Source organism: Lissotriton helveticus, chromosome 1_1, assembly GCF_964261635.1.
Source record: "Lissotriton helveticus chromosome 1_1, aLisHel1.1, whole genome shotgun sequence".
Classification (NCBI taxonomy): domain Eukaryota; kingdom Metazoa; phylum Chordata; class Amphibia; order Caudata; family Salamandridae; genus Lissotriton; species Lissotriton helveticus.
In genome coordinates, this window is record NC_136057.1 from 1,356,409,208 (window position 1) to 1,356,426,963 (window position 17,756).

Consider the following 17,756-nt stretch of genomic DNA (forward strand, 5'->3'; position numbering starts at 1 on the left):
ACACCTTACTCGACATGTTTTGATAAAGCGATACCAGAGTTGGCATATAACCGCGGGGATTATAATGCACTTAAGAGTATATGGTATGCGATATCATGGAAACGGCTAAGGGATGGATCCCGAAAGCCGCAGACAGGCTCAGCTCATGCCAGAGCACCATCTCACACGATTCCAAGCACTCTGCCTTCAGGATCGTTAAGGCCTGCCATAGGAGTGACTGATAGGAGATCTGTGTGTCCATTTTAAGGTTAGATATAGGTATACTATATCTAAAGCAAAGGGTGATTACACCACCTTGCCCCAGCTGTCAAGCAGCCAGTTGTGTCAAATTTGGATGGCCAGCCAGGGGTGGCATAATACATGCTGCAGCCCCTGGTAGGCCCTGGGTACACCTATGCCCTGGGTACCTAAGGTACACTGTACAGGGACTGATAAGGTGACTCAGTATCCAATTTAGATATGTACCTAAGGTACATGGAATCCATTTTACAGAGAGAGCAGTAGGCCTGGGGTCCTGAATAGCAGGGCCCCAGGTCAACTAAGTCAGAAAACCAGCAAAACACCAGGCAAAAAGTTGGGGGCAACCATAGTCAGGGATCTACCTTCCTACAACCCACCTGACTGTGGTGATGGATTTCCAAACCGGCAGGAACTGTTGGAGTTTCCCCCGACCGGTGTTGTATGGTCGGGGGGCAGTGACAAGGCGTCACTGTTTGTTGGCGGCGGAGGATCGGGTGCTGTTGTTTCCACGACCTCTGCCTTTGGCGCTGTTTCCGCGATAGCCACCTCTACTTTGTTTGGTGTACGTGTTATGCGCGCCACCCTTATTGTACTGTGTTTGCTGGGACATTTGGCCTCTGGAAATACCTCTATTGCCTGAGCGACGAAAAGAACTACCCCTGAACTGCTGCGACTGGAGAGCCCCCATAGACTTCGCAGTTTGTGTCCTTTTTGATTTTTTCTAGGGTGGTGTCCACCTCAGGGCCAAATAAGTGATCAGGGTTTACAGGCTGATTTAGGATGGTGGTTTGTATCTCCGGCTTGAACCCGGAGATTCTCAGCCAGGCCTGCCGCTGTAACATCACACTGGTATTAATGGCCCTGGCCGCGGTGTCTGCTGCGTCCAGTGCGCACTTAATAGAAGCATTTGAGATGAGCTTCCCTTCCTGTATGAGCATCTCTGCTGCCTCTTTATATTCATCTGGCAAGTGTTGTAACAGGGTCTCAAGTGTATCGTAATGTGCCCTGTCATATCTGGCTAAGAGTGCCTGAGTGTTTGAAATGCGCCAGATATTTTCGCTGATGCTTCTAGCACTTTAGATTCCTTGTCAGGGGGAGGAGCATCACCAGTAGTTTGTGAGTTTGCCCTCTTCCGGGCATTAGAAACAACCAGAGAGTCCAACGGCAACTGGCCCTTGATGTAGGTAGGGGGTCCCCAGGCGCCGGCTTGTACTTCTTCTCAATCCTGGGGTTTATAACCCTGGCCCTTGTGGGCTCCTTAAAAATGTCTGGAGCATGTTTTAGGACACCCTTTAGCATTGGCAGAGTCTTTACGGTCCTCTCAGAGGTGGAAAAGGTGTCAAACAAAAAATCCACCTCAATAGGGTCAGCATGGAGCTGGACATCATGATTCTTGGCTGCCCTTTCGATAAGCGCATTAAATGCCGCTGAGTCCTCACTAGGCGATGTTTTCACGTTATACACCTGAGTGTCTGGGGCAGTTTGTGGATCTCCTGGGTCAGCAGCATCTGCCCATGTGTCATGTTGATCCTCCGGATCAGTGTCGGCAGGGAAGTTGTACTCATCATAGTCACCTTCCCCAGCCTCCACATCTGAGTAAGTGGGCGAGATAGGTGCAGTGTCCTGTCCTTGTGGAGCTATCAGTTCGACAAGAACGGGTGAAGCGGAGTGTGAGAAGTTGGCCTGATGTGCAGTGTTCACTATTCTAGTGATCACTATATATCAGTCCAAACAACCCTTATTGATGATTGGTTGTAAGTCAACCTTATAGACCAGCTATCCTAGTAGCATGGATACGAGCAGTCTAAGGCTAAGACTCTAGAGGGCGTGTTAAGCCAGCTGTTTTACCATCACATTACCCCTTGAACACCCAGTGAAAGGACACCACACAAGTGTTATGAAAATAAACAATGTATTTATTAGAATCACAACAACCCTGTACTCTTTATGAGGACAGGGTGCTAAGCACACAACAAAACTCTTACGAAAATACTTAAGTTAGCACGTTATACACAAATGCCCGAGGGGCACGAAAAACCATATACTTAAAAAGTGGAATGCGAAATTACTAGCAGGTAAGTACAGTACTAATAGGCTTTGGAATCGCTAGGACTTGACTAGGGAATCGTTAGATTACTTCTAGGAGACCTAGGGGACTCGGGTGCAGAGTGTGCACTCTCACGCGGGATGCGGGACTAAGTCTATGGAGGCTAGTAAAGGCAAAGTTAGTGTTTACGGGCGAACCCGACCTGGTAGGGAGAAAACGACAGTGGATCCTGACCCTTGGATAGTGAGGCTATGCTGGGACACCGAAGTGCCGAAGTTACCTAGCCCAGGGGGTGCAGCTGCATAGGTCTGAAAAGACGTCGGGGATCTCGTTGCCGGACCAGGAGCCTGGAAGGAAGAAGTTGCTGGCAGGCGACCAGTGAAGAAAAGTTCGATGGATCCAAGCCTGGATCAAGGAAGAAGGAAACCTGAAAGCAGAGGGGACCAAGTTCTTGAATCACTAGCCAGTGATTAAGTGGGCACCAGGATGGCACCGGGCGAAGTCACCGCAGTCAGGTGAGTGGGCGCTGCTGGGCTCTGCAGTCTCTCGGACCAGGAGGCGTTGTCGGCGACCAGGATGGAGGTGCGAGCTGTCCCACGAAGGTTCTTGCTGTCGACGTCGCTGGACCCAGGATTGGGCAACAAGTCTTGGCAAATGCAAGGCCCACGCGGTGGACCTAAAATGGCGTCTTGGGCGGACCAGGAGGGTCCAGGGTACTTCTCCGATGGAGGGAAGCAAGGGCCAGTCTGGAGCAACCAGACCAGCAGCAGAAATGTCGTCGGGCGTCGTTCAGAAGGCCACAAGCCAGCGGGCTAGTAGCCAAACAACGCGGTGAGCAAAGCAAAAAGCAGAAGGGCCCCACGCAGATCGTGGAGATGCTGGGGGGCTGCTCTTCGGTGCTGGAGCTGCTCAGGGTGGGGGCTTCTCGGACCCCAAAGCACTCACCAGGAATTCACTCGGCGGGCTTGCTGGAAAGAAGTCGTGCAGTCTTGAAGATGGCCGGTCCCTCGAGGTCTCGTCGCACCCACGGTTCTCAGCTGGGCTGTAGAGGTGGGTAGAGGTCAGAGGTGCCAGGGAAGCCGGTTCTCGTCGAGCTGGGCAGTCGGATTCCGAAGGAAGGACTTGCAGCAGACCGCAGTGTTCTTAAGATGGTGCCTGCGGATGCAGGGTGACTACTCCTTAGTCACAAGGGAGAAATCTTAGGAAGAAGTCTTGAGTTCCTTTCGTGGAAAGTAGTTTCAGGATTCAAAGATGATCTGATTTGGAAGGGGGCCAGTCCCTACCTGTATCTGGGAAAAGGGGGCTGGCACGCGACTAAGTCCTGCCCTATGGGTGGGACCAGGAGGGGGGTGGTTACACCCACTTCCTTGGCGGGCTTTTCCCCAGCACAGGGTCTGGAGTGTCCCTGGAACTGGTTCCAGCCAGCCTATGCACAGTGAGCACCGGGGTGCCACGTGCAGTCACCTTCCTCTAAAGCCCTGCCTACCTACAATACACAAAACCCTGTCTGGGACGGTGCTGGCACCGCCCCTGGCAGGAAACCCTTTGTCCTTATCTCCTGCTCTGGGAGGACTCCCAGCAGCAGGAGGGCAGACTTGTGTCTCGGTGGCAGCATCCATTTTGTGGATGCTAAGGCTCTGTCTGACTTTTAACCGGGTTATAGGCTACATGCATGTCGTGTCCCTCTAGAAGGGTGGAATGCTAACCCCGTCGCCAGAATTGGCGAGGGGTTAGTATTCCAATTCGTATGACACCTTACTCGACATGTTTTGATAAAGCGATACCAGAGTTGGCATTTAACCGCGAGGATTATAATGCACTTAAGAGTATATGGTATGCAATATCATGGAAACGGCTAAGGGATGGGTCCCGAAAGCCGCAGACAGGCTCAGCTCATGCCAGAGCACCATCTCACACGATTCCAAGCACTCTGCCTTCAGGATTGTTAAGGCCTGCCATAGGAGTGACTGATAGGAGATCTGTGTGTCCATTTTAGGGTTAGATATAGGTATACTATATCTAAAGCAAAGGGTGATTACACCACCTTGCCCCAGCTGTCAAGCAGCCAGTTGTGTCAGATTTGGATGGCCAGCCAGGGGTGGCATAATACATGCTGCAGCCCCTGGTAGGCCCTGGGTACACCTATGCCCTGGGTACCTAAGGTACACTGTACAGGGACTGATAAGGTGGCTCAGTATCCAATTTAGATATGTACCTAAGGTACATGGAATCCATTTTACAGAGAGAGCAGTGGGCCTGAGGTCCTGAACAGCAGGGCCTCAGGTCAACTAAGTCAGAAAACCAGCAAAACACCAGGCAAAAAGTTGGGGGCAACCATAGTCAGGGATCTACCTTCCTACACGGAGTGTGAGAAGTTGGCCTGATATATAATGTTCACTATTCTAGTGAGCACTTTGTATCAGTCCAAACAACCCTTATTGATGATTGGTTGTAAGTCAACCTTATAGACCAGCTATCCTAGTAGCATGGATACGAGCAGTCTAAGGCTAAGACTCTAGAGGGCGTGTTAAGCCAGCTGTTTTACCATCACATTACCCCTTGAACACCCAGTGAAAGGACACCACACAAGTTGTTATGAAAATAAATGTATATTTATTTCTAACAAGTCTACCCTGAACTCTTTATGAGTCAGGGAGCTAAGCACAATACAAAACTCTTATAAAAATACTTAAGTTAGCACAGTATATACAAATGCCCGAGGGGCACGGGAAACCATATACTCAAAAAGTGGAATGCGAAACTACTAGCAGGTAAGTACAGTACTAATAGGCTTTGGAATCGCTAGGACTTGACTATAGAATCGTTAGATTACTTCTAGGAGGCCCAGGGGACTCGGGTGCAGAGTGTGCACTCTCACGCGGGATGCGGGACAAAGTCTATGATAGCTAGTAAAGGTAAAGTTAGTGTTCACGGGCAAACCCGACCTGGTAGGAAGAAAACGACAGTGGATCCTGACCCTTGGATAGTGAGGCTATGCTGAAATGCCGAAGTTACCTAGCCCAGGGGCTGCAGCTGCATGTGTCTCAAAAGACGTCGGGAATCCTCGTAGACGAACCAGGAGCCTGGAAGAAAGATGCTGGCAGGCGACCAGTGAAGAGAGTTCGAAGTGATCCAAGCCTGGATCTTGAAGATGGATGATACCTGAAAGCAGAGGGGACCAAGTTCGTGACTACTAGCCAGTAGTCAGGGGCACCAGGAGGGCACCGGAGGGTAGTCACCTCGACTAGGTGAGTGGGCGACGCTGTGCTCTGCAGATCTCACGGACCAGGAGGCGTTGTCGGCGACCAGGATGGAGGGGCGAGCTGTCCCACGATGGATGAAGCTGTCGGCGTCGAAGGACCCATGATTGGGCAACAAAGCCTTGGCTAATTCAAGCCCACGCGGTGGACTCAAAATGGCGTCTTGAGTGGACCAGGAGGGTCCGGGGTGCTCCTCTTCTGGAAGGGAGCAAGAACCAGTCTGGAGCAACCAGACCAGCAGCAGTGATGTCGTCGGGCGTCGTTCAGAAGGCCACAAGCCAGCGGGCTAGTAGCCAAACAACGCGGTGAGCAGCAAAAAGCAGAAGGGCCCCACGCCGATCGTGGAGATGCTGGGGGGCTGATCTTCGGTGCTGGAGCTGCTCAGGGTCGGGGCTTCTCGGACCCCAAAGCACTCGCCAGTAGATTACCCGGCGGGCTTGCTGTGAAGAAGTCGTGCAGTCTTGGCAATAGTCGGTCCCTTGAGGTCTCGTCGCACTCACGGTTCTCAGCTTGGCTGTAGAGGTGAGTAGAGGTCGGAGGTGCCAGGGAAGCCGGGTCTTGTCGAGCTGGACAGTCGGATTCCGGAGGAAGGACTTGCAGCAGACCGCAGTGTTCTTAAGGTGGTGCCTGCGGATGCAGGGTGACTACTCCTTAGTCACAAGGGAGAATCTTGAAGAAGAAATCTTGATGTCCTTTCGTAGAAAGTCGTGTCTTGATTCCAAAGATGATCTAATTTGGAAGGGGGCCAGTTCCTACCTTTATCTGGGAAAAAGGGGCTGGCACGCGACTAAGTCCTGCCCTATGGGTGGGACTAGGATGGGGGTGGTTACACCCCTCTCCTTTGGCGGGCTTTCCCCAGGCCAGGGGCTGGAGTGCCCCTGGAACTGGTTTCAGCCGGCCTATGCACAGTGAGCACCGGGGTGCCACTTGCAGTCACCTTCCTCTAAAGCCCTGCCTACCTAGAATACACAAAACCCTGTCTGGGACGGTGCTGGCACCGCCCCTGGCAGGAAACCCTTTGTCCTTGTCTCCTGTGCTGGGAGGACTCCCAGCAGCAGGAGGGCAGACTTGTGTCTCGGTGGCAGCATCCATCTTGTGGAGCTGAGGCTATGTCTGACTTTAACCGGGGTTACAGGTTACATACATGTCGTGTCCCTCTAGAAGGGTGGAATGCTAACCCCGTCGCCAGAATTGGCGAGGGGTTAGTATTCCAATTCGTAGGACACCTTACTCGACATGTTTTGATAAAGCGATACCAGAGTTGGCATATAACCGCGAGGATTATAATGCACTTAAGAGTATATGGTATGCGATATCATGGAAACGGCTAAGGGATGGATCCCTAAAGCCGCAGACAGGCTCAGCTTCATGCCAGAGCACTATCTCACACGATTCCAAGCACTCTGCCTTCAGGATTGTTAAGGCCTGCCATAGGAGTGACTGATAGGAGATCTGTGTGTCCATTTTTAGGGTTAGATATAGGTATACTATATCTAAAGCAAAGGGTGATTACACCACCTTGCCCCAGCTGTCAAGCAGCCAGTTGTGTCAGATTTGGATGGCCAGCCAGGGGTGGCATAATACATGCTGCAGCCCCTGGTAGGCCCTGGGTACACCTATGCCCTGGGTACCTAAGGTACACTGTACAGGGACTGATAAGGTGACTCAGTATCCAATTAGATATGTACCTAGGGTACATGGAATCCATTTTACAGAGAGAGCAGTAGGCCTGGGGTCCTGAATAGCAGGGCCCCAGGTCAACTAAGTCAGAAAACCAGCAAAACACCAGGCAAAAAGTTGGGGGCAACCATAGTCAGGGATCTACCTTCCTACACTGAGGAATCCTTCTTCTTTAATGGAATTGTGTAGGACTCCATAGGCTGTGCCGGGGTGATTTTTCATTTGTAAATAGAAAGTTTACCCGTGCCGGCGTCGATGAATTGTTCCGACTGCTCCTCAAGCAGGGGTTGTCGATGCTTTGTGCCCACAACGGCAGGTGTAGGCTTCGGCCCCGTGGACACCTTCATGGACGCCTCGACGACCGCCTTAGGTGCGAAGGCCTTCGGCACCACTTTGGTGGCAGCGTAAACTGAATGGGCGCCGGCGACTTTTGAGGTTTGGTGGCAGGCTTCGGCGTGGAAGTATCCTTCGGACTGACAGCGGAAGCTTTCTCCTTAATGCGTTTCAACGATTCCGACACCTGCTTCGAGAAGGAGGCGGACGGCTGCGTCGACTCGACTGGCTCCTTCGACTCGAGGGTTGTATTGCTTTTGGCCTTGTCTGGCCGACGTGCAGGATCGACACGTTTTTGAGGTCTGAGTCCTTTGGCGCCGATTTCTTCAGGTCGACGACCTTGACCAGGGTTTTCGGTGTCCCAGTCTTTGGCTCGACACCCTTTAGCGACCTCACTGGGTCGATAACCTTTTTAAGATTTCTCGGGCCGATAGTTCAGAAGACTTCGAGCCGACCAAAGCAACACGCACTTTCGGTTTCGATGGCGCCTCTAGTGCTTTCGGTTGTGTAGACCCCTAAGCTTTGTCTTTCGGTTTCGATTTCACCATTTGTCGCTCGTTAGAAGTGTCCAAAGCCGGGCCTGGAGGCGAGGCTGTAGAACCCAGTGTAAGATCTTGGGTAAGGCCATGTGGCGATGTCACGGTTCGCGGCGATGCCGTGGCCGACCATCCCCGCATCCACACACAGAACGCCGCAAGACTCACTTCCGGCCGGAAGTTGAGTCCCCGGTCTAGTCCCGGGCAGCGGCTTGGGAGCACAGAAGCACTTCCGGGGGAAACGCTTAAACATCGCGTTTCCCGTCGTCTCTGTGCTTCGGATTCCTTGCTGGAGGTCCCTCTTGCTGAGACCTGCCAGTCTATACAGAAGACGAGCCGCGCTGGGGCGCCGCTCGGCTGTCACGGCAGCCATACGTGTAGGAGCGCTTCCTGAGGCTCGTCTGCCACCACGTAGTCAAGCCGCGCTGGAGCGCAACTCTGCCTTCACGTCTGCGCTACTCAGGAGCGCTTGCTTGTTCCTTCTCCTGAGTGATCCAGGAATGTGCCTGTTTTTGTTTCTGTAACCCTTGACGCGCAGGAGCGCCTTGAGGGTGTTTAGTGGACCTGAGTTTTGTTTTGGGTTTGTGCATTTCGGTTTCCCACCGCGCAGGAGCGCTTAAAGGGAAACAGCTCAGCCAACAGGCTTGGGTTGCTATATGGGGATGCCACAGGTTGAGTGACTACTTACTGTTTTCGGCTACCGCGCAGGAGCGCTTTTTTTTTGTTTGAGCTTGGGTGAAACGCGCAGGAGCGCTTTCTTTTTGTTTGAACTTGGGTGTAACGCGCAGGAGCGCTTTTCCTTCGCTATTCATATCTGGAGCTGAACCCATCTGGGGACCTTCCTTCCCAGAAGCATTGGTGAGTCCTCAGAGGGTTACAAGATCTGTGTGTGTGTGTGTGTGTGTGTATGTGGGGGGTGGTTCCTTTTCGGGTCTGACTCAGTTTCTGATCTAGCTCTTCTTTGGTTTCCAGTTGACACCGGAACGCCCCGCCAGCTTCACACTATTCTTTAACCCTACACCCTGGCTCCCATCCCTGCGTCCATCTCATCCCTGCTGGGTATTGCCTTCCACGAGGGTCAGGCGGGTACAGGGACGGGTGCTCTTGTGCTCTGCGGAATTGCGTCACAAGCAAAGGTAAGACTTGTGGGGCACCTGACAGCGATCCCTCGACCTGAGCCGTATGAATTGTTTCGGCGGTTGGGCATAGCTCCTCGCTTGAGCTATCTTCCATGGCCCCATAGGCCTCATCGTCGTCTCCTACCTCGTCGACGACTTCTTCATCGGTATCGAAAATGTTCACCGGGTCAGGTGCCGTCTGCTTGGCCTCCTGGCGCGCTGCGCGCCTAAGTCGAATCGTCTTCTTGGAGCGGAAACGAGAACAAGCCATACAGTTGGCATCACCGTGATCCGGCGACAGGCACTTGTTGCACACCGGGTGGACGTCGATGTGAGGATACTTCGAATTGCACACGGGGCACCTTTTGAACGGGCTCCGTTCCATGATGGTTCGTCGAATAAGGCCTCTGGCGTCGACCAGGCCTACAGCGCCGAAGAGCCACGCGACTCCTCTGGATGTCCGACTCGGGAACTGAGCTGGAACAGAACTGGGCACTGATCGCAAGACAATACCGACGATATAGTAAAGGCCTTTGGGCCAAAAAGAAAGGTTTCTATTTATTCCGAACTTGAGTGATCAAATAAGCATCCGAACCCAATGGCGGAAAAAAACTATCTGGGGATGGAGTCGATGCCCATGCGCACTGTAGTCCAGGGGAGGAGCCACCTATCTCGTGATACTTCCAAGACTCTTCCAGGACAACAATGTGCAATCATCCGGACCCAACACTAGGCGGCAATCTATGCAACAGATATGAATTCAGCAGCCCACATGCCTCGAACATAAGTATTTTACTATCAAAAATCATGGGAAAAGTAAAACAATGCCTCCAACACATACATCCAGTGGAAATCTCACTGCTGGGGAGATCCCACTACTAACAACGCTTCATGCTTTGCGGGGAGACAAACAGGATTCCAGTCCTGAAGAAATGAACGTTCAGGTGGCAGCACAGGAAGAAGATGTCAACATCTCATCACCTGGGTGCAGTCCCTTCAAAGCTCCCTCTACATTTGTAACCATCATGCCTAGGGATGCGTTGGACATTTTCCATGAACGATTAACCAATGAATTAAAAACCTTGTACAAAAACACATGCAAATCAAACACAAAACCTCAAGGGAACATCAAGCAGTATTTCCAACTTATGAACAAGCTTAAAAACAATGATTCAGTGGTAATCAACAACGCAGACAAGGGGGGCAACATTGTTCTGTGGGACAAAGCATCATACAGAACAGAGGCCTTTAAACATTTAAACGACGGTCAATGCTATGACTCCAGCAACTCAGCCGCAGTCAAGAAAATCAATGGGAACTACAAAAATGATTTATTAAGGTGGCAAAGAGAGGGCCTCATTTCTAAAGATGAATTTAGATTTCTATACAAAGAATATCCGTTCTTGCTCACGTTTTATATCATTCCGAAGGTACATAAAGGCATTGATCCAATGCCGGGTAGACACATTATTTCTGCGATAAATAGCAGATTTGAATGTACCTCCAGATATGTGGACTATTATCTTCAGGAACATGCGACTACTTTGCCTTCCTGTCTGCGAGATTCGAGTGACTTTTTATCTAAGTTAAATACTGTGCAATGGGCCAAAGATTGATTATTTTTAACTCTTGACATTGCCTCCTTGTATACAAGCATCAAATATGAAGATGGGCTCTGGGCTGTGGATTACTATCTTAAACACAGAAGCATTGATATGTATCAACACAATCAGATGTTACTCAGAATGATACATAGGTGCCTTTTTAACAATGTTTTTATGTTTGATGGGAAAATATACAAACAGAAACAGGGCGTGGCAATGGGGGCAAGCTTCTCCCCCAGCTATGCATGTTTACATGTAGGCTGGTGGGAGGAGCATGTCCTCAAGGTAGAGCACAAGACACTTTATGAACAACATGTGATTGAAATGTGGAGGTTTATAGATGATGTTTTTATCATATGGAGGGGGACCCAAGAAGAGGCGAATAGATTTGTGGACCATATAAATGTCAATGTATATAATTTAAAATTTACATCACACATTGACCCCATCACCACCAATTTTCTCGACATTACTGTTACAGTTCATAATGAGGCAGTTGAAACGTGTTTATACAGGAAGCCAACGGCAGACAACGCACTTTTGCACGCCTCTAGTGTACCATGCCATCCCTGTGTGCCATGCCCACCAACCCACTGCCCTGGCATACATCAGCCACCCCTCTAGCTGGGTGCCCTATGCCAGTGGTGTGGGCACAGGGGCATGAGCCCTGTGCCCCTACAGTACCCAGGGCCATTCCTGGGCACTGAAAGTGCAGTGATGCCATTAAGAGTATATGGTGCTGGGAGGTTGTCATTACGAACTCCACAGCACCATAATGGCTACACTTAAGACTGACAAGTTTGATATCAAACTTCTCAGCACATTTAACCCACACTGATGCCAGTGTAGGATTTTATGTAAAATGCACTACAGGGGGCATCTTAGACATGCCCCCTGAAACCTAACCTACAATCCACATCTTGTCTGAGAGGCTGCCTAGATTGTCACACAGCAGACATGTTGCTGTACCCCTGGATGGAGAGCCCTCTCTCTCCTGGGCCTGCAACAATGCACATCCTGGGACAAGGTGCCAAGCCTCCTCCCCCAGGATTGGCAGGGGAAGCTTCAAAGGCATTCCGCCTTTGTGAGCTACTCAAGACCATTTGCTGTACTCAGCAACTGGCCCCTACCCCACCAGTTCTGACCCCCACTCTGGAGGGAAACCCTAAGTCAGGAAGGGGGGGGTGCCAGCCTGTGCCAACCCCACCCCTCAGATGGGAGAGGCGAGGTGAAGCACGACCCCGGGCTCCGGAGGGGAGCCCTGCCCAATCACAGCTAGGCTCCTGGCTCCCTACCACAGGAGAGGAGCAGACTGGGGGTGTACCCACCCCAGGTTAGGGACCCATTGGTCCCTGCCCTACCTGTAACGACCCTAAATTTAGTATTTAGGGGCACCCTGAACCTTCCTTCCTCGGATCCCGATTGCAACAACAAGAAGACCAAGAAATAAGAAGACCTGCCGCGCAGCTGCTAACAAAAGGACGACGCCCACTGACTTGGCCCCAGAACCCTACAGGCCTGTTGATCCTGGAACCTGCTCCAGTGAAACTCCGGCGTCTCCTGCGGACAGCAACCTCGACGACCCCAGAGGACCTGCCTGCATTGAATCTTCCAAAAGACTGGGACTCCCATGAGTAGTGGTTCTGCGCCAACAGTAATACCCCTGGTGCCAGCCAGGAACCGAGAATCCAGCCCACTCTACACCCGCCAAGCCCGGCCTGTGCCTGAGTGACCCAAGAAGACGAGGATGTCCCCCCGGCGACTGGGACCTGAAGTCCAGTGCCCAAAGACCCTCCTCGACGAACCAGATGATGCCTGCAGCCTCAGAAGCAGGGACCCCCCAACCTCGACCGGCCGAGGGTAAGATTTCCCGACACCAAAAGACACCCATGCTTCCGGCGCCCTGCGGCCCCCTGTGCCCTCCTTTGGGGTACCTACCTCTTCTCCAAGATCCCAACTTACCTCTCTAAGTGGTGGACGCACGTGAAGAATCTCCGTCCACGAGCCTGCAGCCTTTGTTCACTTTTTAACTTTCCCATTGTATAACATTGAGTGCCAGACGGCTCAAAAGCACCCTGCACCCAGCCGCCCGAGTGCCGCTGGAAGTGCAACAACTACCCTACTCTACTTCCCCACTTGCCCTGAGTAAGTGACCAGGTGCCCAGCTCCCACAGCTGCATGGCCTGCTTGCTTGCAGCCACCAACCGAAGGCCCCCTATTGGATTGCATTGGGCCTACTCCCTCTGCATCCGGCTGCCCCTCTGCCGCTGAGGGTGTAACTACTGTACCTCTCCGACCCTGGGAGGCCCCTGAGCCTATGCCCAGAACCTCCACCAGTCGAGTACTCACCCAAAAGCCAATAACTCACTTTCCTTCCATAGGCTAACATTAACTGGTTTTCACTGAAATTTCTTCTAAGTGTGGAGTTTTGAAACTTTAAAATATACATCTAAAATCAGCCGAATAACGAATTCCGAAATACTCACCTGTGATCAGGAGAGAAGCCAGTACTGTACCTTTAAGCCCAGTACTGAATCGCAAAAGTAATCCTAACTGTACTTACCAGTAACTTCAATTTTCTTCCATAAGAAACCATTGACTGTTTTTCTGTGAAATTTCGTCTGTCGATTTTTGCAAACTACAAATATTCTTTAAAATCATACTAAATACTAAAACGTAATTACTTACCTGTCTTAGGTAGAGGTCCCAGTGCTGAACCTAGGAGTCCAGTACTGGATTACAAAAGTAACAAGAACTTATTTTACCTGTTACTTGAATTTCCTTCCATAGGATAAAATTGCTAGTTTTTCCACTGAGAAGTTTGTCAACTTTGAAAATACATTTATATTCTTTAAAAATCACAACTGTAACCAAACCGCATTTACTTAACTGTTTACAGCTTAGGTCCCAGGACTGAATCCAGGATCCAGTCCTGTGGTTAGAAAAGTAATCCTTAAAGTAATTAACTGCATTTATATAGAAAAACCCATTGAGCTCAATGTTAAATTGTGTTTAGAATTGTGTTGCCTATTGCAACCACTAACTATTGTACTAACAATGTCTATTGCCTTTCTGCAAAGTAACTACCTGAAGTCACTCATATTTAGAAAAGTATATTTTGATACCTGTTGGTTCAAAAATAAAACAACCATATCTTTGGATATACAAAACAATTGGCCTAGAGTTCAGTTCTTGAGTGTGTGAAACCTTTTGCTGACTAAGTGTGTACAACAAATGCTTTACACCGTCCTCTGATACTGCCTTACTGCTCGGCCAAGCTACCACTTTGGAGAGTAAGGTCATATCTGACTTTAACCTCTGTTATACCTCTGGGGATTGGGGACTCTATATACACTGTACCTTACTTTGGTCCAGTATATATAGAGCCACTTTCTTACATCTACCTCCTCCTGAGTTTACATCTAATAGCTGTGGGATATTATATAGCCAGCTGAATAAGGCCAAGGCTCTGCTGCTTCGACTGCCCAAGTTAAAAGCCCTGCCGATTCTTCACCGGACTAGTTCCTTTCTGGCACGGCCACATTTATACTACCCTACCAAATTCTTAGGCAACTAACAAAGTTTCTGAGGCCCTTCAGCAGTATGTTTTATTTTAAAAGAAGGCTGTATTATTTGAAGTCAGGGGCCTTTCACTAGAAGGAAGTGCATCTGCAGTCAGGCCAATCCCTCACCCCACAAAAGCTCTGCTGAATGGGGTGTTGACTAGTTTTTAGGGTCACAGATAGTGCTGCACCTGGATTTTTTTTATCCACACACTGCTACAAGACTAGGAAGAAACACCAGCAAATGGTAATGCACATGCCATGAAAACAAAAGCAGATTCATCAGCATTCATAAAAAGCTCTTTGTAGAAATCTAAGGGACAGCTATGTGAGTAACACACATGCACTGTAATCAGTAATCACTGGATTTAAACTGCAGAGTACATTTACCAGTGCCTACGTGTCAATGTGTGCCACCTCTCTGCTAGAATGCCTGTCAATTGTAACATGCAGCCAACATTTTGGAACCAGAAGATACATGCAAATGAAGGACATATAAGTGGGTATTAATGTGGAGTTTGGACTACTTTGGACTAAATTCAAAACCACTATTCGCCATCCAAGTGGACTTCAGTCCTATAAATAACATTCAAATTCTGGAAAGCATGCATTCTCTGACAAATTCAGTCCTAAGCTACCCAAGTCAGTTTTGTTCTGTACAGTAACTTGTAAGAACTTAGCAAACAGCCATTCTCAAGGAAGTGCATGCACACTAGGATGAGCTAGATGGGGTGAGGCAGCTTGATCAAGTACGGAGGGTATCTGTCCAGTAAGAGTGTTGGGACTGCCAAAGCACCACCATACCTGAAGTGCTATGAATGTTGGTGTAGGAGTTATCGGAGGCACTGTAGGGCCAGGCACCAGGTGAAGGCAGCGAGGTGTTGAGGGAAGAATTAGACCCTGTTAGGGGAAAAAAAGAGCAAAAGATAAATGTAGCTTACTCTGTACCCATCTATTCATAGCATTTAGTACTGTAGATTGACATGCTCTGCATACTGCTACCATCTAGTGTTAGCAACTTGCTTTTCTTCAAAGAAGCTTTGAGTCCCAAGACCTACTGTGACTTCTCCCTTGTTCCATTAAGCACGAAACAGGAGTATAAGTGGAGAATAACGCTGAAGGTTAATGCTCTGTGTAGGAGAGTAGGGTCTTCTTCCTATGGTCACCCCCACTTTTTGCTTTACTGGTTTTTGACTTAGATGTGGCTGTGGGCCTGCTAATCGGACCCACAGCCCAGATGCACTCTCTCTAAATTCACACCATGTACTCTAGGTACATCCACAATTGGGAATTGGCTCACCATATCAGCCCCTGTAGAAGCGTACCCTAGGTACTCAGGGCATAGGTGTAACCAGGGGCTGCAGCACACCCCTGGATGGCCACTCAAACTGACACAACTGGCTGATCACTCAGCTGGGGCAAGGTCGTGTAATCACCCCTTGCTTATGTATAGTATTCCTATATCTACCATTATATATAGACACACAGTAACCTATAAGTCACTCCTATGGCAGGCCTTAACAATCCTGGAGGCAGAGTGCTTGGTTATGTGTGAGATGGTGCCTTAGCATGAGCTGAGCCTGTCTGCAGCTTTCGAAACCATGTCCTTCTAGCTGTTCTATGATATTGCCATACCATATACTCTTAAGTGCATTATGAACCTCGCGGTTGAATGCTAACTTTGGTTTGGCTTTATCTAAACATGTCGTGTAAGGTGTCATACGCTTTGGAATACTACTCCCTCGCCAATTCTGGCAACGGGGGTAGCATTCCACCCTTCTAGAGGGAAAAGACATGTTGTTGCTGACTATCCCGGTTAAAGTTAACCAGAGCCCCAGCATCACAAAATGGATGCTGCTGCCACCGACACAAGTCTGACCTCCAACTGCTGGGAGTCCTTCCAGCGAGGGAGGCCTGGACAATAGGTTTCCTGCCTGGAGAGGTGCGAGCACCACCCCAGACAGGATTTTGTGTATTGGGACAGGGAGGGCTGAATAGAATGAGACATGCCTGGGGCACACTAGGTGCTCCATGCATAACTCAGTTCAAACCGGTTGCTGGGGCACTCCAGCCCCAGCTCTGGCGCGAAACTGCACAAAGGAAAGGGGGTGTAACCACCCCCCTTCCTGGTCCCACCCATAGGAGGGGCCTAGTGAGTAAACCAGCCCCCTTTAGTAGGATAAAGATAGGAGCTGACCCAGGAGATTTTAGATTTGATCCTGAACTGAAACTTGAAACGAAACTCTGGACCCTTCGACATTCAACCGACTTGAAGATTGAAGAATCTCCCTTGTGGCCAAGGAGTGACCACCCTGGGAAACCAGGCACCATCCAGCAACTCGACGGCTTGCTTTGTCCCCGTTCCCGCGGGAACTCGAGCGCAGAGCTTGACAAGACCTCGACTCCAGGACTCCTCTGACCCCACTGCACGACTCCAGCACCGCTGAGCCCCGTGGAAGGCGCCGGAATCCGTGGAACCAGGCAACTTGGAAAGTCTTCAACTTGCTAACAGCGCAGCTCCTGAGGCATCCTCGAAGCTGTGCACTGGGAACTGAGACACCCCGACACCGAGCTCCACCTGCACCGAAGACCAGCCCTCCACATTCCACGAGATCTGCGGGGGGCCCTTCTGCTTGTGTTCTGCTTGACGCGTTGTCCCGGTTGCTGGCCAGTTGGCTAGTAGCCTTGTGACGACTATTCCTTTGAAAATCCATCGCTGGTCTGGTTGCTCCAGACTGGCACTTGCTTCCCTGAAAAGGTGAAGTACCTCAGACCCTCCCGGTCTGCACCAGAAGCTCCTTGTGTATCCTGCGTGGGTTGCCTTTGCTTAGGCTTGTTGGCTCCAATCTTGAAGTCGACCCCTCCATCTGCGAGAACCTTCGTGGGACAGCTCCTCTCCAGCACCTGGTCGTCCTCGACACCTCCTGGTCCGCGTGACTGCAAGGACAAGCTTCACATCCGCACCGGATTGTTCCTCGACGACGTCTGGTTCCTCCCTGGTTCCACCCAGTCACTGGCTAGTGACCTAGACTCTGTCCCCTCTGCTTTCAGGTCCTCTTCATCCTAGATCCACCCGGGCATCTTCCTCCTGGTCGCCTGCAGCATCTTCTTCCAAGGCTCCATAGGAATCAACGAGAAAACCCGACACTTTGACACCTATGCACCCGCAGCTCCTGTAGGGATTTACTATCCTAGTGTCTAGTTTTTTTAGTTGTACATTCCTAGTTAGATCGGAAGTGTCCTAAATCTTCGATTACTTACCTTTAAAGTTCCCATTGACTTTCTATTGACTCTCGCGTGAGTGTACTGACACTGCACGCGCCGCCTGTGGGCCTCCTACTCCTAACCTAAGGGTCAGATAGTGTAGCCCCAGCG

General features: G+C 50.3%; 1 protein-coding gene across 13 annotated transcripts in view; it reads right to left on the minus strand.

Moving 5' to 3' along the window:
- Positions 1 to 17,756, minus strand: part of TNRC6B (trinucleotide repeat containing adaptor 6B) — a 1,174,734-nt gene that overhangs the window by 80,435 nt on the left and 1,076,543 nt on the right. For all 13 annotated transcript variants that reach the window (XM_078683361.1, XM_078683372.1, XM_078683380.1 and 10 more), the window contains one exon: positions 15,186 to 15,281. In XM_078683361.1, the coding sequence (XP_078539487.1) occupies positions 15,186 to 15,281 (96 nt within the window). The remainder of the gene's footprint in view (positions 1 to 15,185; positions 15,282 to 17,756) is intronic.